The sequence below is a fragment of the Coturnix japonica genome, chromosome 1 (genome assembly GCF_054131305.1).
Source record: "Coturnix japonica strain WE chromosome 1, WE-NBRP24, whole genome shotgun sequence".
In the NCBI taxonomy this organism is placed as follows: Eukaryota; Metazoa; Chordata; class Aves; order Galliformes; family Phasianidae; genus Coturnix; species Coturnix japonica.
Genome location: NC_140663.1, coordinates 71,768,802 through 71,792,829, shown reverse-complemented (window position 1 = coordinate 71,792,829; position 24,028 = coordinate 71,768,802). Strand labels below are relative to the sequence as shown.

Sequence of the window (24,028 nt, the reverse complement as noted above, 5' to 3'; positions counted from 1 at the left end):
AAAGGGGATCCTTCTGGGTTTTGGCCTCTATAATTCCTGCTTGGTATTGTGGATGCTCCATTCCTGGAGATGCTCAAGGCCAGGCTGGAAGGGGGCCTTGGCAGCCTAAAATAGCAGCAGGCTACCCTGCCCACAGCAGGGGGTTGGAACTGGATGATCTTTGATGTCCCTTCCAACCCAAACCATGATTCTATGATTCTGTGGTAAGGTAGTAGTCTAGGAAGGATTGTGCATGCAGATTCAAAGAACCCAATGCATTCTTCTAGTCACAAGATAGACAGAGTTCATTTCTTCATTTCTGGTTAGCTGACTAATCTGGAAAAATCTAGTATTTCTAGAAGAAATACAATAGACTCCAGGTTTTCCCCTTGTGGTACCTCCCCAGGCTTGTAATGTCCTTTTGTCCTTTTATAGGACAGCAAACCAGCTGAAGGAACCTAAGCATGCCCATACCCGGCAAACGTGAAAACTTTTCCATACCTCTGACTACTCTTTTTGCACTTTTCTGAGCTTTCTCCAGTTCTACAATATTGTTTCAAAGCTGAGGCTAACCCATTTTACGTTCACCCCTTTTTAAGTGGGCTTTAATCTCTTCTTTACATAAGAAAATATGTCACACATCCAAAGTCAAACAAATTCGACCCTGATCAGTTTTGAACAGCAACAAATCATCAGACCATGTGATCACAGAATGACCCGGGTTGGAAGGGACCTCAAGGATCATGTAGTTCCAACCCCCCTGCCTGGCAGGGCCACCAAACATACACCTTTACTAGATCAGGTTGCCCAGGGCCCCGTCCAACCTGGTCTTGAACACCTCCAAGGACGGGGCATCCACAACCTCCCTGGGCAGCCTGTTCCAGGACGTCACCACTCTCCTAGTGAAGAACTTCCCCCTAACATCCAACCTAAATCTTCCCTCTTTTAACTTAAAACCATTTCCCCATGTCCTGCTATTGTCAGCATAATCTCCTCGCGACCAAGAAAATGTCTGAGGGTCCCATTGAAACCCTTCAGGCAGTTTGGCCTAAGTCTTCTGGAGCTGGGTGTCTGACAGTTTAAGATAATGTGATTCTCCTTTCCTTTGAGAACTGTTCAACTCGATCTGTTTTGTTTGGATGTTTTTTCCACACGTAGCTGTGCTTGGTGCTGTACCCATACTCCTAAACATGAACTCTCTAAGTAGGTAGGACAGTTCTCACTCCATTCTCAGTTTTCACACTATTCATATGTTATCTCCTTAGCTCAACTTACGAACCTGCTCTGCATACACTGCACATGATTGTTTGCAAAAACATTTCCATTGCTCTGCAGTGATGGGAAAAGGAATGATAATCATCTGTTTACAGCCATTTTTGTGCTGATTCTACTGAAAATGCACCTTCTCACTTTTAAGCAGTGCGTTATAGAGTCTGAAGTGAAAACTTACTCATTGTTTTCCAACACTAAATGTCAGATAGGAGTGAGTGCGTTCTGTTTCCTGTGCTTCAGAATTACATACGTGGTTTGTTGTTTTAACAACAAAATATCCCGCATTTGATACAAATAAACTTTCTGTTTTTGTGTACCTTAGGTGCTGTCACAGCAACATTCCGTATAACATTTGCTGATACGTATCTGATGTGCGCAGTGGAGACAAAGGCAGCAAAGCAATCCCTGACCCCCATTCCCTACAAGTGCCCACAGAGGCCTGTTCATAACCTGATTCCTCTTTGCTTTCTTGATTTTGGGTAGATAACGAGTTGTGGTGGTATTATCATCAGTGTTATTGTTAGTAGTGCTATTGTTAGTTCTATTGCTCAGACTGGCCATACCCATAGATTCCTCTTCCTGTAATGAACTGTTTGCAACGTGGATGTATCAATCTAGTCTGCCTTGTGGATATGTTTTCTAATCCTACTGGAGAACTGTATGCTTATCCTGCTGTCCAGATCTTCTCTATCAACATCAAATTATTTCCTTTTCCTCTTTATCTTCTACCATTTTAACATTTTCTTTAGCTTGCACAATTCCCATAACCAAAGTCCTAACTTTCAAGGGTGGTAAGCAGCTCTGTTTACCTCCTGACTAAAGGAATCTAGCCAACAACAGAAGATCTCCCCTTGCATATTTTAGTAATAGCAGTGGTAGTAGCAGCAATAACATGTAATTAATGTACTGGAAATGGAGAGAGGACAAAGAAATTAGCATGTGTACAACCACTACAGGAAGGGAAGTACTGGTATTTGCTGAGAGGCATGTGCACCCTTTGCAACCATTGAATAAAGTACATGTCAGATATGGGAGAATAAGTGGAAGCTACTTAGGGTTTTAGTATCCCTTATTCTCATCTTCATATTCTTTTGGTTTTGGTTTCTTGCCTTGCAGGTGCTGATAATTGAAGCTCATGAATTCACATGAAGTTGTGAATTCATGGCCTGCTCTCCTTCATAGAGACTAACAGCTCTCCATTTCTCCACTGGATCCAGCAAATATGAGCTGTTCAAACCAAACCAGATAAACCAACAAATGATATCTCCATTTTCTCTTCAGGGTTTTGTGCAGTCATTTGGGTTTATCATCCTTTGTTTTTTTATGACTGTCCCTGTGCATTTGGTGGCTTTGGCTGCATCTTACAGATGGGGAAACTTAGGGGACAGCTTGATCAGAGTTCCACTGAAGCCTGATTCTGTTAGTAAAGCCTTTGGATGTCACAGTTTCTTCATGCAAATTACCAGTCAAATTTCTGTGTGGCTGAAAGACCGTGCTAGTGACTGGTCACATGAGTAACACCAGCAGTATAGCACAGGAGGTCAGCTGGATCTGTGTAACCTGCTGCAAGGTTCAAAGCTGCTTTTACCTATCACTCACGTACACATGAAGCCAGAAGGAACTTATCTAACATCCTTTCTTGGGGTCTTATGGTACAATGGGAAAGAATTCATATGCGTAATTTCCATTTACAGAAACTGAAGGAATCATGAAATCTTGATTCAGATAGTCCAGTTTGGTGGTACTGCATTCATCTGTCTGTACCAGACCTTGTCTGAAGGTCTAAGTATTAGAGTGGACAGAATGAGGTTTCTTTTTTCTCCATTCCATCTGACCTTCCTTTATGGTTGTCAGCAGAGGTGCAACAGAATTGCAGGTCTTCTGTACATACTACTTTGAAGTAAATTATTAAAGCGCTTCCAAAACATTCTGAATCTAGCTCGCAGACAATGCTCCCAGCCCCCTGCAAAAGGATGCCAATCCCACCTCAGGTAGCTACAGTACAGACCTAATGCTATAAATGTTCATCAGGAACATTCTGTCAGAAAGGAAAATAAAAGCAGGAACTGATAGATCTCAGGTCATATACTTCAGAAAGTGAAAGCTCACGATTTCATGAAGCTTATCTATAGAAATCTTCACCTTGATAATAAAAGCATACCTCAAAACTTTTAAAATGGCACTCATCTGAAATCTAAAATTTACTCACTCCGTATCCTTAGAATTAAATAACAAACACATTCTTTGAAATCGAGAGGTAGTCCAGTTCTTACTGCTTTTGAAGATTCCACCAGAAATATTCCTGCACTTTAATAGTTTATACCAAATTTCGCTGTTAAATGGGCAGAATACTCAATTGAACTTCTGTGTCGTACTCCACATCAGTCATTTAAAGTGAATTGTCTTCAGTTTCAGTTCATGCATACAGGAATGTGTGAAATCTCTCCCAATTGCACTTCCCAACTTCTCAGTGATCTTCTCCTTAAGTACATAAAATGCCTTTTGTTTTTTCTGCTTTACACTGGGAGCATGAGCGGTGACAACATGCAACAGAATATTGCTGAGAAGGTTCATCTTCTACTGTCATATCACCAGCGTCCGCCTCTGACATGGTTGGCCAACCTAATAAAATATGAGCCATTATTTTTGGTGCAGCCCTCATGATTCCTTGCTTCAAATCCCATTTTCATTTTATTAAAAATATCTGTGAATAAAAAATGTAGCCTTTTAAAAGGAAATGTCATAAAACTCTTCATTGCTGCCACTCTGATCTTCCCAGAATGCATTACTGTTCACGTGAGGCAGCTTGGGGTGCCTGGCATATGTTTTCATGTACAGAATGTTGACTGCCTCATTCACTATGAGACTTCCCTTTTATTTCATATCTCTCCCGTTGCCTTTCACTCCCTAATGGTTAGGGAATAGAGCAAAAAAATAATAATCCGAATGACCAAATTACTTCTAAATGTTCTTTAGAACATTCCTGTTCTGAAAGGTGTCCATTCCCCAATGATATTCTTAAAAAAGGTTCAGTCATGAATTATAACTATAAGTTATTTTTGATCTCAGCCTTTCTGACTCGTTATTGCTCAAGGTATTTGTACTGAAGCCACGGTATCTATTCTTTGAGGTAGAGCCTCAGAGCAGAACTTTTTTTGGAAGGTAGCCAAAGATCTCTGGTGAAATGAAGTTAGATAAATGACCTAAAATTAAACCTTAAATGTGATATATTTAGAATTCCTGATTCCAGATAAATCAGACAAAACTCTTCTAATGAGAGTAATGTGGCTACGTTAAATCAGTTTTGAAGAAACCAGATGTAGGTTTTGGGTCAGTAGTTACTCAGCATCAGTTTCTACCTCATGTGATGCTATGAACATAACCCAGGTCCGGACAAACACTCTTGCCCTCACACCCTGACTCTGGCTTTTCTCTGTGCACGGCTCAAAGACAGTCATAAAAGACAGCTTCTCCACTTTAGAGAACAGAAAAAGCTTCGAAAAACAGTGTTTCAGTTTCACAGGCCAGCTTTGATGGCAACATCTGATCTTGTGGCTAAAGCAGGCATATGAGAAAACCATAATAAAGTTAAGTTTTATTCCTTCACGGAAAACAATGAAATACATAACAAGCAGGTTAAGAAGTTATGTTAGAAATCATGTTTGTAGCACATCTCTATTCTCTGGTATAAACAGGTTAATGGTGTCCTTTCTCACTGTAAAGTGTATGATATGAGACCTAGTGTTTCAGATCACCAGATTTTCCTGAGTGGAGTTACCAGGCATCCAGCAACATGCAGGGCTCTTTCTCATCTCACCCTGCCTGCCTGAAACCATCAGAAGCTGGCACACAAGACATTCCTGAGCCCAAGTTCCTGACAGCGTCATGTTCATGCTTAGCAGACACTGCCATCTGCATTCAGAAACATGTCAAAGGAGCCTGGAAGGCAACCTGATAGGAGAAGCTTTATGTTAGAGCTTTGGCTAAGGAATTAGGAAACCCAGGCTTAGTATCTCATGGAGAGAAACCAGACTTCCAAGCGTGCTCTTTTTTGACTTTCTCAGATTCTAGGGGACTTAGAAAAGTTTGTCTCTTCCTCATAATTCCTGAACTGAGCTCCCAAACTGATGAGTTCTTCTTTTGGTTTCAACCAGGACAGAGCTGAACTCCATCATAGCATCTGGTATTATGCTGGGTTCTGACTTTAAGAGAAAATGCAGTGTTGATAACACACCAGTGGTTTAGTTGGTGCTGAGCAGTGCTGCACAGAGCCAAGAATGTTTCAGTTTCTCATACTGTCCTGCCAGTGAGGGGGCTGGGGACACAAGGAGCTGGGAGGGAATAGAACCAGGACAGCAGACATCAAATGGCCAAAGGGATATTCCATACCCTGTGACATGATGTGAAAAAACTTGAAAACTGAGTGAAATTGACTGGAGGGTGGGACCATCCTCTGCTTAGAGGTGGGCTGGGGGTCAGTCAGCAGGTGGTCACCAATTGTGTCATGCATCACTTCTTTTGTAAATATATGTACATATATTTATATAAAATTATCCTTACTATTATTTCTGTCTTTCTTTTATGCCTTAGTAAACAGTTTTTAACATCCTACAAGTTCTACTTCTTTCTTTCCAATTCTATCCCCCATCTCACTGGAAGCAAAAAGCTGTGTGGTGCTGAGCCAGGTCAAACCACAACATGAGCTGAAAAGCAGAACAAAACCCTCTAGCATATGCATACTTTTTTTGTAACCACTGAAGACAAAAGCGAAAGTTTATAGATTCAGAAGGATGCAGGACTGGGTAGACAGCATAAGCTGCTTTTACCTTTCCATCTGGAATCCTTCATTCACTTTTATTTCAGCCCTGATTTCTTCTTCTTTGTTTCCCTCCTTCTCACTCCATTTTATTTTTGTTTGTTTCACTCACCTAGGTATAATTTCCGAGGCTTCCGCTGGCTCCAGGCTATGATCTTTGCCATAGAAGAAATAAATAATAGCCCAAATCTCCTTCCCAACATGACTTTGGGATACAGGATATTTGACACTTGCAATACAGTCTCTAAAGCCCTTGAGGCCACTCTGAGTTTTGTGGCGCAGAACAAGATAGACTCCTTGAACCTGGATGAATTCTGCAACTGCTCAGAACACATCCCTTCCACCATTGCAGTCGTGGGGGCAACCGGCTCTGGGGTTTCAACCGCTGTGGCCAATCTGCTGGGACTCTTTTACATACCTCAGGTATGCCTTCACTTGTCTTGTTTAGATTACAGAAGTACCCTGCCTCTTTGCTCTGGGATATTGCTTCTTGGAAAGGGTTAAATGATGGAGAGCTGCATGAACATGCTCTGACTTTGCTTCAAACAAAACAAGGTTTGGAAATGCAGAGGCCCTAACTATATACAATAACTGAACACACTTGGAGGGCTAAAAGGTAAGACAACTGTGAGAAGCACTGGCTTTCAGGAGGGGACAGTGGTTTCTGTGATAGAAAACAGTCTATTTCCCTCCAAATTTACTGTGTCAATTTAAAATGAATTATTTTATTAGTAAAAGGTGCAAGTCTTCAGTCTCACACTTGTCAGATATGCATTTGGGCCAGTACAGGTATGTGCAATATCTGTGCTGGATTCTCCATTCTGCTCTTTGCCACACACCAGACGGGCTCAAGGGGAGCCCTCCATGGCTCTAGTTTTTGCCACATCACACAGATCCTCAAAGAGAGAAAAGATATAAAATGTGTGTTTTCTTATGGCAGAAATACGACTTCCTAGAAATCTGTAATCCCCTAACACAAGGATTACCAATTGGCCAGATTTTATGCCAGACAGGGCTCCAGTTCCCACCTGTAGCACAAATGAAGAAGGAAGGATCCTTCCTTGCCTGGTGAGCAGTAGCATATCTTTTCTGTTTAATATTATCAGTTTCATTCCCTTACAGAAATACTAAGAAACAGAGATTGAGTCTCTGAACAGGACAAGACTGGTTTAAGCTATGACCAACAACTGCTGCCTAGATATTGCTCAGAGAAGCACTGTAAGGTGGTGTGTAATAAACACTGTGGTGACAATTTAAAGCATACTATTAATTTACGCATCCCATTAGCATATGAGCAAGGGCTGCTGAGAAGGGTTGGTGACAGAGTATAGAAGATGTTGGCAGTTTTCAGGCCTCTCCTCTGAACAGGGAATAATGTTTGTGCTGCAGGGAAGTAGCCTTATCTAGCGGTTACAGAAACTTAAGAGATAGAGGTCAGGAGGTTCAGTTCTCTGCATGGAATGAAACTGCAACCAGGTGGCTGAAGTTTGACAGCTGAAAGCAGGCTTTTAAAGTGGGAGCTGTTGGGCAGCATTAGAATATGCGTTATCGCTGCCGTTTATAGCAAGGCCATTAGCAAATCCTTGCTTAATAGACCCTACATTTCAGTATAAGTTGTAAGTATATTTTACAATTAATGAAGGCTTATTACTCATTTTGCTGACATGGAAACTGAAAATGCTATGGTCTCTGTTCTACTTCTTACTATCTTATTTTGGTGTACCCTGTAATGTTGCTAGTAGTTAGGAAAAAGGGATCTCATTAAAAATAGGCTTTCCCATATTTAGAGTGAATACCAGGACAAGCTTAAACTGGAAGCTCCCAAACAAACGGGTGCTGGTAAGGTTGGGGAAGCCACTGTAACTTCATCTGAGATCACCTCCTTTGGTGTGTCCAGTTGTGGCTTTTGTACACTAAGATACACAGAGAGGAAATTCAGCTGCTGAGTCTCTTACAGCATCTGCAGGAGTAGGTTTCCTCACTCGTATTTCCTGATTCAGGGCTGTGGGAGAGTAGATAAGGGCAGGAGCATGACCAGGGGAAAGTGTGGCTCTGTAAAAGGATGATTTGTTCCTGTGGCCCTCGAAACTGCACTGGCAAATCTCCTTCTTTTCTTTCTTGCAGAAACACTAAATGCCAGAGTTTAAGGAAGAGATAAGGTTTTATATAAATTTCCACTTTGTACAAAATGAACTGTTTCTAGAAGATTTTTCAAAGTGAGAGGCAGTCCTAAAGAGTTCAGATACCAATGTCGAAATGCAAAGATAAGTGAGATTTAAAAATTCTTCAGATCTTTAAATTATTCTCTTTGGGGCTTTATTGTTTCCCTACTTGTAGAAAATCCGAGTTATATCTTAAAAGCATGTGGCACTTGTTCTAATTAGGAAAAAGAAAATGTTTCTTGATAGCTTTAGGAAAGAAAATGAAATCCCGTTTTGTGTTAAAATACAGTGGCTCTTGGAGTGTGAAATCCTACTGGCTTGTTTATAGATTCTGGTCAGCAATTAGGAATTATGCTATTGACAGCATTACCGTCCTGGTCCCCATGGTTAAGGCCACTGATGCACAACATGTTTCTCTTACTGGCAGGGTTTTATATAACAGGCTCAGGTTCCTGATGGAGCCTGTTTAAAGATGGGGACAGAAGTGCCGCCCATAGCTCACCTACTTGCTATTCCCCCAGGCTCATGTCAGTGTCTGTCTCCCTTATCCTTGGCCTTGCAGGATCAAGCACTTCACTTCATGGTCTGTTTTCTTGTTCTCTGCACTCTCTCAGGTCAGCTATGCCTCATCCAGTCGTCTCTTGAGCAACAAGAACCAGTTCAAGTCCTTCCTCCGCACGATCCCCAATGATGAGCATCAGGCCACTGCGATGGCAGACATCATCGAGTACTTCCGCTGGAATTGGGTGGGAACGATTGCAGCTGATGATGACTACGGCCGGCCAGGGATTGAAAAGTTTCGGGAGGAGGCCGAGGAGAGAGATATCTGCATTGATTTTAGTGAGCTCATCTCCCAGTACTCAGATGAAGAAGAGATTCAGCAGGTGGTGGAGGTCATCCAGAACTCCACAGCACGAGTGATTGTGGTTTTCTCCAGTGGACCAGACCTGGAACCCCTCATCAAAGAGATTGTCAGGAGAAATATCACTGGCAAGATCTGGCTGGCAAGTGAAGCCTGGGCCAGTTCATCCCTGATAGCCATGCCAGAGTTCTTCCGTGTCATTGGCAGCACCATTGGGTTTGCACTGAAGGCAGGCCAGATCCCAGGCTTTCGTGAGTTTCTACAGAAGGTGCATCCCAAGAAGTCTGCCAACAATGGTTTTGCCAAGGAGTTTTGGGAAGAGACATTTAACTGCTATCTCCCCAGTGAGTCCAAAAATTCTCCAGCTTCAGCTTCCTTTCACAAGGCCCACGAAGAGGGCTTGGGAGCTGGAAACGGTACAGCTGCCTTCCGACCTCCATGCACAGGTGATGAGAACATCACCAGTGTGGAGACACCGTACATGGACTTCACACACTTACGGATATCCTATAATGTATATTTGGCAGTATATTCTATCGCTCACGCTTTGCAGGATATATATACTTGTACCCCTGGGAAAGGACTCTTCACTAATGGATCCTGTGCAGACATTAAGAAGGTTGAGGCATGGCAGGTAAGTCCTTTGTCAGTATTAAAGTGTGCCTAAGCAATATATTCATAGAAAAAGAAAGAAAAAGAGGAAGAAATAGGTTCTGGAGCACCTCCAGGCTACCTGGGGAGGAATGACATTCACTGTCCTGGGTCTCAGACACACAAACAGACTCCTGAGATTTTGCATATAACTGGTGGAAAGTTAGGTGCTTGCTTCCACCTTGCACTGAATGTGAATTTTTGTTAGGTTTGCCTGCAGTAGAAAAGGTTTAAATTAAGCTAAATTTTCTTATATTTGCAACAGACCAAAAGTGCATACACAGACAATTACCGTGGCCAGGCTGACGCAAGGTAACTTGATCATATATTGAGCCCTTACATAAACAAGAGGGCCTGCAGAGAACACATAAACAAGGAAAACAGTTTGTCGAGTTCATTTTCTTTGGCAAGTTCTACAGGTTTTGCAATCCCACAGCAATTTTCCATACAGGCCACATTTTTTTTTTCCGTAGTTTTCAGCTTGTATAGGATCAGACTAAAGCAGGCCGAATAATGAAGGAAAATAATGAGTTGGTTACTGGGCAAATAACAGAGCTGCTCTGATTTGGCAGCTGTAGTTGTGAACTAACAAAATGATACTAAAAACACATTCAGTAATTCAGTCAATACGTTCTGCTCTGTGGCGCATATGATACTCTGGCATTCTGTTTTCTGATCCTTTATGAATAATCTACACCCTATGATGTGTTTGACTGTGCTCTCTGATGTTAAATTCAGGCTAACGAATGAAGACATGCCAAATATGCAACGAATTTATTTGCCCTGTTCCAGCCATCACATAAAACTTGGATCCAAACAAATCTGAAATCACGAGAGCACTGGTGAATGCAAAGATACCACATCCCTGTTTGCTTGTGTAAATCCCTGTTCGGAATAGTCTAAGCAAAGGAGAAGCTACCCATGCCACAGACTTTGGCTCAGTATTTGCATATGTATAAACTGTAGTTCAGTTTCCACCTAGTGTCAGTGAATATATAAACATCAGTCAAACCAAAGTAAAAGGTTTTGTCTTGAAATCTGCACTCTTTATCACTAGGTATCCAATTCGGGTTTGCCAAAGCAACTCTACTTGGAGTTGGAGAGTGCAGAATTTGATCCTGGTTTAGGGTAGTTCTGCAGCTGCTGGTTCAGATGTTTCTGTCTCTTAATGCTGTTCTGCTTTTCAGCAGCGTACCAGTAGAACCGAGCAAGTCATAGACAGATTTAGCTTTCACTTGTATCGGAAAAATGTTCCAGAATAAATATTCATTCTCTCATGCCTTGTCACTCTGGAAAGTAAAAATAGCGTGATGTTCACACCACACCAAGGGAACGTGTTTGTTGAGGATTATAAAATCGGAAAGAAAATTTGAGTTAACTTTTGGGTTTTTTCTTTTGTTTATTTTTGTTTGAATGGTTTTTGTTTGTTGGGTTTTGGGTTTTTTTTTTTGTTTTATTTTCTTTTTCTTGTCTGGTTACATATCAAAATGTAAGCAGCGTGATCCAGGCTTCCTGCCTCAAAGGGGGGATCAGCACCAAGTGAACAGGACTGGTTGGAAGTAGCAGGTCCTATAAAAGAAGCAGGGTATTTGAAATACCCACCATTATGTGGTGTTTAGTATCAAGCTCGTTTGATATTTGTGTGGGTTTTTTTTCATTTCATTTCCACATCAAACAGGAGAATAGCGGGTAAATGGCAAGTTTGTGTACACACCTACTTCACATCAGGTATTGCGGCTCATTCCCCTTGGGAAGCTTTCCTCAGTCATGGGAGGGTAATGAGTTCACCTCCTGATATTGCATCCTCCAGCATCTGCGGGGAGCAGTTCTGAACAACTGCTGTGTAAGACTGAAGAAAACCTTGCTGCAGGACTTAACCTCATTCACAGCCATTCTGCAGGTGATAAGTGCCTGCTGATCCCCTTCCTCACAACTGGTTCAAGAGTCTGAACAGAAAGCAGACTGAGGGAACAAGGAAAGCATTGGGAAGCCTCGATAAACAGAGACTAGAGGCAGCAGTGTATGAAATCCACGACCAGGTGGTGTGTGTGACAGATAAGGTGATCCCTGTGAACTCGTGGTTCCATTAGCCTCTGAACTCCTTCCCATGGTTGTCTTTGCTAGTGAGTCAGTGGCTGGCAAGGACAAATAGTGTGCTCTGCAATTTAATTGTGTAGCGTTCAAATTTGTTTATTTTGAGTGGTTTTATCCCATTAACTCATTGGATTTATTTTCTGTTCTGATAACTGCAAACATTTTATACTCAGAATACAAACCTTTTGGAGGAACTGTTTTATATACTTGGTGGAGGGTGTTTGTGTGGGTTTTTATATAGAAATGATGCTTGTTACCTCACATGATCTGTTCCCTTGAACTGGATAGCAAGAAGCCTAGCACAGTTTCTGTCAGCCATCTAGACTGGGTGCAGTTCTACTAGGGACTCACCATCTACAGTATCAGAAAGCTCTATGTATGCTTCACCACAGGGATCATGGGGTTTTATGCCTGCCTCTTTGTCCCATCTCTGTAACAGCTCAAGCAGTCTGCTATTACAGTATTACTTTTCTCAACATCTTTGAGAAAGAAGCCCTTATCTGTGAACAAATAGCTGATAGGCCTCCCTCTTGCTTCACAGTAATAACACTGCAATTCAGTGGGAAAGACAGGTTCTTGAGAAGGCAAAAAGGGTGCAGTCACGAGGTCACGGAGTCCTCAGATGGACCCTCAGGGAACTTTCAAGTTGTGGTTACGCTGGAGACTGTGAACTTTGGCAAGTTCATGGATGAGAAATGAGATAGCTCTTCTAGTCAGCAAGGCAAAGCATCCTGCACATGCTGAAAAATGTGCTGTCCAAATGATTAAGGATGCACTTGTGTAAATTATTCTACACGTAGAAATCCAATTGTCCTCAGACTTGGTGAAAAATTGCCATATGCTTTTCCACATAAGAAAAAAAAAATCCAATACAAATTAGCTTAACTTAGCAACAGCTAAAGTCTTTTATTACAGGGATGTGCACCTCCCAGCCAGCAGTTCCTTCCTCCGTGCTGCTGATACCCATTTTGAAGAGATAAAAATGGATTGGTGCCTTCTCCAACTTTGCATTTAGGTATATCTCTCTGGCTGTCAATTGATTCTGCAGGGCTTTAAAGAAGTGAGTGTTTCCTGAGATAACATACATCTGCACAGAGTTGTGAGCCTAGGGGCTTATCTAATCAATTTTGTGTCTGTTGAACTATATAGACCTGTCTGCACGATTAAAATGGTGTAGTAAAAACAACTGCTTAGTGGGATAGAGAGTGAAACAATATCAGAACAGGTATTTAACTAAAGCTGGTGTGAAATCTGGTAATTTGGGAAGACTTTCTGTGAAAACAGAGGCAGCTGCTGAATATCAGGCAATTGGAAAAGCTTATATAATGTGTACAGAAAATGAGCTGAAGATATATTTGTTATGAACAGAGTGTCAGTCATTTCAACATTGTGGCTTTGTTGTAGGAGACCGTTAATAGCATATAATGGACCCTTTTGCCTTGTATAATTAAATGAATGATTCCCCTGCTGGAGCAGGAGCAATATATTGCTCAGAATTGACCTTTACTAGTGTCTGTAGGTTGCCTAAGCTTCAGTCATGTGCATGAGATGAATTACGTAAAGGTTATTGAAAAACTGTAGAAATCAAATCCTTGATAAGTTATTTCCATGTTGTCCGAGTTTTGTATTGATATGAAACAGGCTGCCCTGGGAAGTGGTGGAGTCACTGCTCCTGGAGGTGTTCAAGAACTGTGTAGAAGTTGTGCTGTGGGACATGCTTTAATGGGCATGATGGTGATGGGTTAATAGTTGGACTAGATGATCTTAGAGGTCATTTCCTGCCTTAGTGATTCTATGAAATTCTATGAAAGTACGCCCCAAAATACCCTCCAGTATTACTGACAATTAGCTCTCACTGTACTTTCATTGCTCCTTTTTCTGTCCAGAGACTAACTCTGTATACAGAAACTTAATAGGAGCCTCTTAGAGCCACTTTCTTAATGATCATGTAGTTTACAATCCTTTGCGTCATAAACTGTATACTTTTGTACTACATTCAGGAGAGTAATCTTGATCCATCCAAGGTATGCTTTGTGTTAGATAGGAAGCCTAGGCTGTTTGCTGGTCACACTTGTGTTTAACATGATTTATTTTTCCCAGTAGTCATGCTGAGTAGCAGGGCTTTTTCTTTATTAGTATGGTCCCTGGAATGTCACAGTTTCTATCACAGATCATGCTTTGTTTCTAGTTTGAGTTTAACTGACCTTTAGTTCTATTGGTCCTCACTTGGCCTTGTACTGTTAGATGTAAAAGTCCACATGAACTGCTCATCATTTTTGTTAAATTATTCCTCGATCTCATCTTGATAATTGAAAGAGTTGAATTTAATGCTAAAATGTGTTTTCTGATTTATTTCTGTATCTTGCCGAGTTACTCATCCTTTTTGGCAGATATTCATTCTTGCTCTAACAGCCAGACATTGAAAAAAAAAAAAGATCCCACACTTACAGACACTTATTACTTCCTCATTTACACATGCATGAGTTCTATTAGTCTTCCTTGCCAAGAGAGGAAAGGTCATAACAAACAGCCAGTAATACTGTATTGGATGTGGCACCCTTTCTGTGCCTGTGGCTGGAATTTCTTATGCCTTGATACATAAATCTGAATTTCTCTGTATTAAACCCAGATGTGAAAGAGCAAGTGGATCAAGCAGTGTGTGGAAGGGATGGGGGCAATGCTTCTTATTTCTTATAATTTACTGTTATGTTAATCCATGCATTTTCTGTAAATTCTACAAGCAGCATTTTTGTTGTAGCTTCCAGTGTGCTGATGAGCATATTGATTACACTGAGTTACTGACTGAAGCCTGAGGAGTTGTCCATGAGCTGATGGCTTGTCTCTGTGGATATTTGCTTTTAGAAAGCTGTTTGTAATCCTTTGTCCATGAGAGGGTGCTTTACATTAAATGTGTATATCATAAACCAGCTCTATTGGCAGTCTTTTCTCTGCTGTTGAGCTGTGTGAAGAACTTCCTGGTTCTGCTACTCTTTTAGACCTGACTGAAATTGCTCAGGCTGTTCTCTGGTTCCTTCTTAAGGACCTTCCACCTCCTTTAATGACACATTGTTGCTTCAAAGTTAGTGCCGCTGGGATAAATACATACTTTTGTAAATCATTCGGATTTCTTGCTCATTCATCATCATCTTTATTTGTCTTTTTCAGCCTTACGTAGTGAGGGTCTGGCATTCATGACACCCTCTTACTTTAATACATACAAAAAATAGCTTAGAATGTTCCATGATGATCTTTTCCTCCTTGTTTTCCAGAGATACGGTTTGCATTCTGTTTGCCATTAACATAATGCTTGTGTTTTGCAGCTTTGTTTGAATGGTCCACATTAGAGTAATGCCCTTTAGAGCACACCTGCTTTGTATGATGATGACAATGACATATGATTATCCTTTACTGAGTTTTTACTTTATTGTATCTCTGAACTCATACTGAGTTTATCATGCATGCACATCATGTACTGTCATTCAATACTTTCCTAGTAAGTAGCTTTTCATTGGATTTTCTCTGTCCTCTTGGGCACAGAAATCTCTGTCATCTTTGGCCTACACTTGTGTATCACCAGGTCAGGTTATCAGTTAGAAAATAGCTTCGTTTTGTGTAGTATTACATTCCAGGCCTAGGAATTCTCCAGAGACATCCTTTTCTACTTCACTACTGTAGTTTTTGCCCTAATTAGTAGAAACTGCATGAATGCTCACGGTATTTTTAAAGAGGGGACAGATGCTGTCGTTTAAGGCACTTTTCTTCAGAAAAAAAATATACATTTTCACAGCCTTCCAGGTGCATTTTTAGACCTTGCAGCCACTTCTCAGCTGGTGGATCAAACTGAAGTCTCCTTGGGATGGCACTGAACTGGGACCGAGGCTATTCCAGATGGTTCATCTGCTGAAGTTATTTGGCAGAAGGACTTGTGCAGACTCTAAGGAACTAGTAGTATAATATTGTGCTTTGTGCTATACAAATGTCTTGGGATTTCATCATACAGTTGGATTTTAACTTAAAACAGAAAGAGGGAAAACAGTGATAAAATGTTGGTGTGTGTCCCCTGCTGTCTCCCTGAGATTTAGTCAAACTCATTAAGTACAGTTAAAGCCAAGTTAGTTGGAACATTATCCAGAATTATATTCAGAATGAAGTGTTTCTTCTCCATTAAAATGAAAGTAATTAAAATTAAAAATGGAACTGTGACTTAAAGGTCACATTTCTAAGCTTGACTTAAAAATACATTGCTCTGAATTTCAATTGGCTGTATTTGACATGAAATATGTAAATCTTTGGTTTCATAAAATTCTGTAGTTGAATCATCAAGTCCAACCGCAGCCTAACCAACACCCTAACTCGAAAAACCCTACACTAAATCATATCCCTAAGTACCACATCCAAACGGCTCTTAAACACATCCAGGGATGACAATTCAACCACCTCCCTGGGGAGCCTATTCCAGTACCTAACTACCCTTTCTGTAAAGAAGTTCTTCCTAATACCCAACCTAAACTTGCCCTGGCACAACTTGAGGCCATGAGATGTAATGCAGAGGACGTTGGCACTCTATTTATTTGCTCTTGTATGTAGATTGCTCCAAAAGCAATTCCTTTTATTTATTTCCATGAAAAATACACACGCAACCTGGCCTTTAATACTTCCAGGGAGAGGGCATCTGTAACTTTTGTGGACTGCTTCCTTTTATGACAGCCAGGTGTCCTGTACTTGTCTTGGTCCCTGAATAAACTCAGTTGGTTTTGAAGTGGTCTCTGCTTCTATATGGATGTAAATCACCTCCTTCCTACAAATTGCTGTGTTTGTCATAATCGTCCTCTGCCTCCTCCCTTGCAGTTTTTTCTCATTAAACAGAAGTCAGACTGGCTAAGAGTTATCATAGTGATATTTCTGGACACCTTTGATCTTCCTTTAATTTTATTCTTCTTTTCTGATCAAGTTACTGGAGCTAAATGCATTTTCCAAGGAAAACTGTGCTATATATATTGGCACCATATTCTCCATGTCATCTTCTTTCTCATTCCATCATAATGTTCTGATTGCCTTTTCAACTGCATAATATGTAGGCTGCCTGAAGTAATGAATGGGTCTCTGTCCAGAGAGTGGCACTCTCTTTCAGGAGTGCCATGCACGTATTTCCTCCTGATACTTGACTACTGACAGATGTCAAATCCTGTGTGCCATGACCACTGGGTTAGTGTGACAGCTGAGACTTCAAGCACTTACGTATATTGCAGTGACTGAAGTACTGAAACAAGGGAAAAAAACATCCTCGGAAATTCAAAGTGAGTGGGAGAACTCACCACTTTCAGTACAAATACAAATGATAGCTGGTACATGGGCACTAGTTAAAGACCTGCCACAGTTGAGGCAGATTAAATGAAAACTCATAGCATATCTGGACACTGTCATTTATTTAACCATCAAACTATGGCCTATGCACCTCAAGATGGAAATCTTAAAGGCACAAGAACAGGCTGTCCCTGAATGCTGTAAGGTGAGCCATAGGAGAAGAAGACCAGTGTGGATAAACCAGGAACTATTGTTGAGACTCCGGAAGAAAAAGAGTCTGTGTCTGTGAACCAAGGAAAATTTCCATCCTTTACTTGATGCAGCAGGGAATGTGACCACTGAAGATAAGGAGAAGGCTGAGGTCCTCAATGCCTTCTTCACATCTGCTTTTAGTAGGCAGGTCGGTTATCCTCAGGGCACTTTATGCCCTGATCTGGAAGTCTGGGATGCTACACAGAATACACCCCTGGTGGTTCAGGTGGAAACAGTTAAAGAGCTTCTCCTCTATCTGAATTGTCACAAGTCCATGGGACCAGATGGGCTCCACCCTAGGCTGCTGAGGGAGCTGGAGGGGGTGACCAGACAACTGCAACTACAACTACAACTGGGTGACCAGACTGGTAGATGAGGGAAAGGCTGTTGATGCAGTCTACCTAGACTTCAGCAAAGTCTTTGACACCATCTCTCACAGTATTCTCCTGGGGAAACTGGCTGCCCATGGCCTGGACAGTTATACCTTCCTTTGGGTAAGGAACTGACTAGAGGGCTGTGCCCAGCGGGTAGTGGTTAATACAGTTAAGTCTGGCTGGCGACCCGTTACAAGTGGTGTCCCCCAGAGGTCGGTACCGGGGCCCATTTTGTTTAATATCTTTATTGATGACCTAGATGAGGGAATTGAGTATATCCTCAGTAAGTTTGCAAATGACACCGAGTTGGGAGGTGGTGTTCTTGCATTTTCACCAGCCTCTCAGCTGTGTATGTGAGAAATGGGTTTTCCTGCTCCTTTCAGTATCCTTCACTGCCACTGAAGTCATAGAGGAAAATACAACCTGCACCCCGCTCCATCCCCTGAAGACCCTTAATGGTTCTTAATCTCTCCACCTCCTCCCTGAGCTTCACCACCGCGCTGAGCAGATCACGCACTGCTCACACCTCATGCAGGTGGAATCCCCACCGCCCTTCACCAGTAGCAAGAGGCTCAGGCTGCAGACAGACTTAAACTACGACCCTTTTTAGGCGAGCACTCCGTCTGAGTCATCACGATCTCGCCAGAGCTTTCTACCTAGTGGAGACCATGGCTAGATTTGTTGTCACTGCACCCTCTAGTGGCAGATTTTACACACGCAGAGGGTGATCCCGCCGTCCTGTATGACATTCTGGTTGCTAAATTGGAGAAAAATGGATTTGATGGATGGATCACTCGCTGGACAAGGAGTGGGCTGGGCGGTCAGTGGCTCAGTGTCCAAGTAGAGACTGGTGTAAAGTGGTATTCTTCAGGGATCCGTACTGGGACTGGTGCTATTTAGCATCTTTGCTGGTGACACAGAGAGTGTCTGTGACTGTGTCTGTCCAGATACTATTGTCCCTCCTCTAGGGATTTTAAGGAACAGAGTAACTGAAATGAGATAAGGGCAGAACAATGCATCCAAGGGATCTAGAAGTTTCTCCATCCACTCTCTTGCTGGCAGTATGACCAGCCATCCTCCTGACTCTGCAGATGATTAGGAGAGGCAGGACTTGAACTGAAGAATCTTAAATAGAGCTCTTGCAAGATTGTCCCTTAATGTGTGGAGTAACTTTAACCAAAAGAAGTGCGAGTTCTGCATCTCCAGCCTATACAAGTAAAGATCAATGCAGCAGTAATACTCACTCAGGGCTAGTGTAGGTCAGCACAGCGCTGCAGTAATGTGTGAAACTGTAATACTGATTTGGAGTGAGGACAAATATGGCACTTAACTCAATGTAAGAACTCAAATATGATCAGCATACCAATGCTGGAGGAGTTACTCTGGGGTAGCTGCTAGAGCCTGCAGAGAAATGCAGGTTTCCTGAGTCATCAGGTCCCATCCTGAACATTAACGTTTGGACATCCTTCCAACCAGAGCGCACAAAGCTGAAATGGTATTGCCAGCAACATCCTGTGTGGCTTTGATTAGTCTAGACTCTTTCTGACTGGCATTAATAGAAACAGTGAGAAGAGACAAGGTTATCTCTGCAGCTCTGGAGGTTTTACTTTGAGACAGGAGGGTTTCAAGGAGAAAAAGGTGACATCCAGGTGCTTTCAGAGTCACACCAGTTTTTCGCACTTAATCTTTACAGAGAAACTGTCTAATTGAGAGCATCCATTAAATAAGGGGGAAAAGCTGATGAATGAAGAAGGCAGCAACTAATTCCCAGAGATTAGAAAAGTACCTATTGTGTGGATGAATTGTCACAGTTGTTTGTTGCTGTTTCTTTCATCTACTTGTCAGGCTATTGGGATCATCAGTTTTGCAGCTGCAGTTGTTTCTGGGATTAACTGCTTTTGTCCACAGTATGTGACAGCTTAAGGCATGAAGATCACAGAAGTCAACGTGTGGGGACAAGCAGAATGACATTATCTGAAACTGCATGACAATGGGACAGAAACCATAAGAAAGAGCTATGAACTGCCCAGGCCTCCTATGTAGTGAATTATTTGGATATGTTGGTTTTTATGCAAGTGTATTAGGCTTGGAATTATCAGATGAAGAGATGAGTTTGAATTGTTTCCCAGGTAGTATTTCTGCTTCTGAGTGATTAGTCATTCAGAGATGAATGGTACGGACTGATTACATTTATGGTGTTTTGCAAGAGAAGGACAAGAAGGATACCTGGGTGACCAAAACACTTCAGTCGCTTCTGCCATATTTCTGCCCCTTGAAAGAGAGAGGAAGGATGAGGGAGGTGGGAGAAAGGGACAAAAGAGGAATGCCAGAAGGCTGAGAGGTGTAGTAACTGGTGAGCAGTGTTGCAGTGGGTGCAATCCATCCTATGGGCTACACCACCTTGTGCCGTCTACAAGGGTTTGTGTGTTCATGTGAAGTCTATGAGAGAAAGCCTGCTGCTGTTGTAATAAAGTGGGTTTCTCGAGAAATTAGGAGCTGCAGTAAAGTGATTATTTCCAGTTTTGTTCCCATATCTGATCCGTTCATGTTGTGAAACACAGGCATTTATGATGTCTCTGTATCTCTCTCTAGGTTCTGAAACACCTGCGCCACTTAAATTTCACCAGTAACATGGGGGAGCAAGTGGACTTTGATGAGTTTGGAGACCTGGTGGGGAATTACTCAATAATCAACTGGCATCTCTCTCCAGAGGATGGCTCTGTTGTCTTTGAGGAGGTGGGGCACTACAATGTGTATGCCAAGAAAGGGGAGAGGCTCTTTATCAATGAAAACAAAATCCTGTGGAGTGGATTCTCAAAGGAGGTAAGTGCTTAAACCCTTAAAGCATTGTTTAACAAGTCACATCAATCTGAAATTCGTACAGACTTCGCATAGTCCTCATGCTATTGCACTGCAACTTGTTAAAAGACCTATTCATCTTATTGCATACATATTCTCTGCCCTAGTCCTTCACACCCTCAATATACACTTCTAGGTTGGCTGGTGGATCAGATAACTCTGCAGCAGGTAAATTTGCCCACCACATTTACACCATCAGCTGAGCCTTACCTTTGCGGTACCTTTGCTAACAGTCAGAGTACCTTTTCTGTTTGTTGATGGGGCTTTTTCCCCACGCTTAAGCTGAATAATGATGTTTTCTTTTCTACATTCCTCCAGCAGTGCAATATCCCTGTTCTCTGTCCTAAACTATTACAAATGCAGCTACATTGCTGAGTTTCATGCCAGAAAATGTAAATTATGTGACAGCTGGGGGGACTGGAATCTCTGTGTCTGTTGTAGCTTGTTTTGTTGGGGTGATTTTTTATAGAGCCTTGCTCAAAGGCAGAATAGCCAGTATTCTGTTAAGTAATTGGAGGCTTCTGAGCTTCAGTCTTGCTCAAAAAAAGATGAAATATAGTTAGTTTTAAATTTAACTTTTTAACACGGGAACTGCAGCATTGGCCAGAGTTGAAGGGTGGGAAATATGAGTTAGAGTAGAAAAAATAGATAGATTTGTTCTGGCAGAACTTGATGAAGTTTCCCACAAGATACTTAAGAAAGCAGCCTGAGCAATCTCAATAGTACTAGCAATTTGTCTTTCAGAAATACAGAGGACGTGTGATGTCTCATAGGATTAGAGGAGGCTAAATTGTGATATCTGCTTTTTAAAGCAGATATTGGAGAGCTAAGGGAATTACACACAATTAAGCTGAGCTTCGGTAATCCAAAGGACTTGATAAAAACAAATATGAAACAGTTTATAAATAGTTAGAGGATAATTAAATGATAAGAAAAAGCCAACCTGGATTTGTCAAGATGAAATCATGTAAAACCAATTTAATTTCCTCCCTGGCAATGCAATCAGCTTAGTAGATAACAGAGAAACAGCGCACAACTTCAGCTGGGTTTTTGATTCAGCCTTGTTCAAACTCATCACTGACAGCCTAGGGAAGGACAGGACAGGAGATGTCCTCCTGATGGATGTACAACCTGTGGAAAGCTGTCCCAGGCAGTAGGTGACAGCAGTTTGCTGTATGGTGCTTTAAGTGGGGAGCTGCCAAGATTTGCCCTGGATATGCATCTGCCCAATTAATTATGCACTCCTGATTAACAGCTTAGAACTGGTGTTCCCAAAATGCTGCAGCCATGCACTTAGCTTCGTACAGATCAAGGTGTTCTGCTGGCAGTGGGAAATATGTGCTTAGCTCACGTTCTCATGCCCATGTGTGCTTGTGCAATCACTCACTGCCAGGGTATGACTGTGATCACGTAGGCTCATTCACACACAGCATGAATGTGCAGCCAGCAGGTAACACAGCAGGTCAGTGCTGCAGCAAAAGCCTGGAAGCCTGGATAACCATTCTGGTGAAGGTGAGGCAGGGGCTTTACAAGTCCCTTCCATGGGCTTTGACATGGAGAACCCAAGGGTTCAGGGAATACTGTTGTGCAATATCTTCAGTGTCTGAGGCTTTCCACCTAGCATGTTAAGCAAGCAGTAACACCCTTGGGGTAAGCTCAAGGCCTGCTGTAGGAAGACTGTACTTGAGGTACTGTTGCTATTAACCCTCCTTGGGCTCTTTTCTTGCAGGTGCCCTTCTCCAACTGCAGCAGGGACTGCCTGCCAGGCACCAGGAAGGGCATTATTGAGGGAGAGCCCACGTGCTGCTTCGAGTGTGTGGACTGCCCTGATGGGGAGTACAGCGATGAAACAGGTAATGCACACAGCACTGCTCTGGGGTTTACATGGACCAGAAGAGTCCTTTGGGCATTGCCCACAGTTATACTGAAGTCGCTTTCATACAGTGCTGAACTGGAGGCTGCTTTGCCAGGGGGCTTCACAGAAATCTGGAGAAAGAAGACACCATCCTAGATATTGTAGTTATCAGTCCACCTCCACCTTATCGTCATGTTAACCGCTTCTCATTTCATGCTTTACAATGAAATAAAGTCAATTCTATTCCTGACTTCACAAGCAAAAACAAATATTTCCCTTTATGGGTTCACTAAGCACACGTTCTGCTGCACACTGGCACTGCAAGAGACCAAGAATCTCTGAGTACTGTCAAACATGTGTGGACATCTTTTTTGTTGGTTTCAGTGAGAGTTTAGGACTGTTCAGGTTCTGCAATGAAAACTCCAGTTTTAGAGCTGGTTGAAATCTTCTGAATTTCCAACACCGTTATCAGTTCCTCAGTGTTGGGCATCCCAAGGCTAATGAAGAATCTTCCAGAGCAACAGTCCCATCAACAATGCTGAGTGCTCACAGTCTCCTCACCCTCTTCAGCAGCACTGGCCCCAGCACACACTGCAGACTCTGCATGAGATAAAAACCAGCAAGGTGTATGCAAGATTCCTTTGAGGGTATCTAATTTGAATCTTATCTAATGGGAATGGTAATATTTCTACCCGAGCACACAGTAAACATATGGTACACACAGTACTGCATAGAAGAGTACTTATAGTGTATGTACATAAACATACAGGACAAGTTGCACTGGTGTAGCATTTCTCCATGGTTTTCTGCTCCAATTTCAGCTGATAGTAACGCTCTTTATTTCTTGTACTTGTCAGTTATATAGGCATAGAAATCAGTTTCAAAATCAGTCTCATCAAATTGACATACTGATACTACTGAAGGAGAGAATCTCTCTCCTTCTCCTATAGCTGTTTGCTTTCATCCAGAGGTACTTGTGCAGCCAAGGACCAAGCAGGTTCAGGTCTCTGGTCTTCATGAAAGTGACTTCATTTTTGGGAGGTTGAGTTTCCACTTGCAACAAAAGATGGGACAGGAATGAGCAGTCTCACAAGAAAAAAGAGGTCTGGCTTGCTGACTTCAGTGGCAGCATGGTCTCTAGATCAGCTCAAGACAGCAGTGAAAACAGTTCTTCAGATGCCTTATATCAGGTAGAGGTGACTGAATTCCCCAGTACTGGAAGTTAGCTCTGCCCCACATGCAGTTTGCAATATGCTTCCAGGTAAAAGGCACACAAAAAACAGAAGTGATTGGCTAAACAGAAGTAAATGAAATGATGTGATGGAAGCCCCTGACTAGTGCATGTCTTTCGGATGAACAGCTTAGGCAAAGCAAGTAGTCATTAGGAGAGCAGTGTCATCTCCCTGCAGCCAACCCTTCAGAATAAGTGGGTTTGAAATACTCTGTGTGCAGTTCTGACCTCCTCAGGAATGCCCCATCCCTAGAAGCCTTCAGTGTCACATTGGATGGAGCCCAAGGTAAGCTGGTGTTGTGGGTGGCAATCCCACC

At 42.2% G+C, this 24,028-nt stretch overlaps 1 protein-coding gene across 1 annotated transcript in view; it reads left to right on the top strand.

Annotated features, from left to right (window-relative positions):
• The window catches only part of CASR (calcium sensing receptor), a 60,289-nt gene that overhangs the window by 32,005 nt on the left and 4,256 nt on the right, over positions 1 to 24,028 (top strand). The window contains exons 3-6 of the mRNA XM_015873473.3: positions 6,184 to 6,490; positions 8,844 to 9,725; positions 20,359 to 20,589; positions 22,355 to 22,478. Of these exons, the coding sequence (XP_015728959.2) occupies positions 6,184 to 6,490; positions 8,844 to 9,725; positions 20,359 to 20,589; positions 22,355 to 22,478 (1,544 nt within the window). The remainder of the gene's footprint in view (positions 1 to 6,183; positions 6,491 to 8,843; positions 9,726 to 20,358; positions 20,590 to 22,354; positions 22,479 to 24,028) is intronic.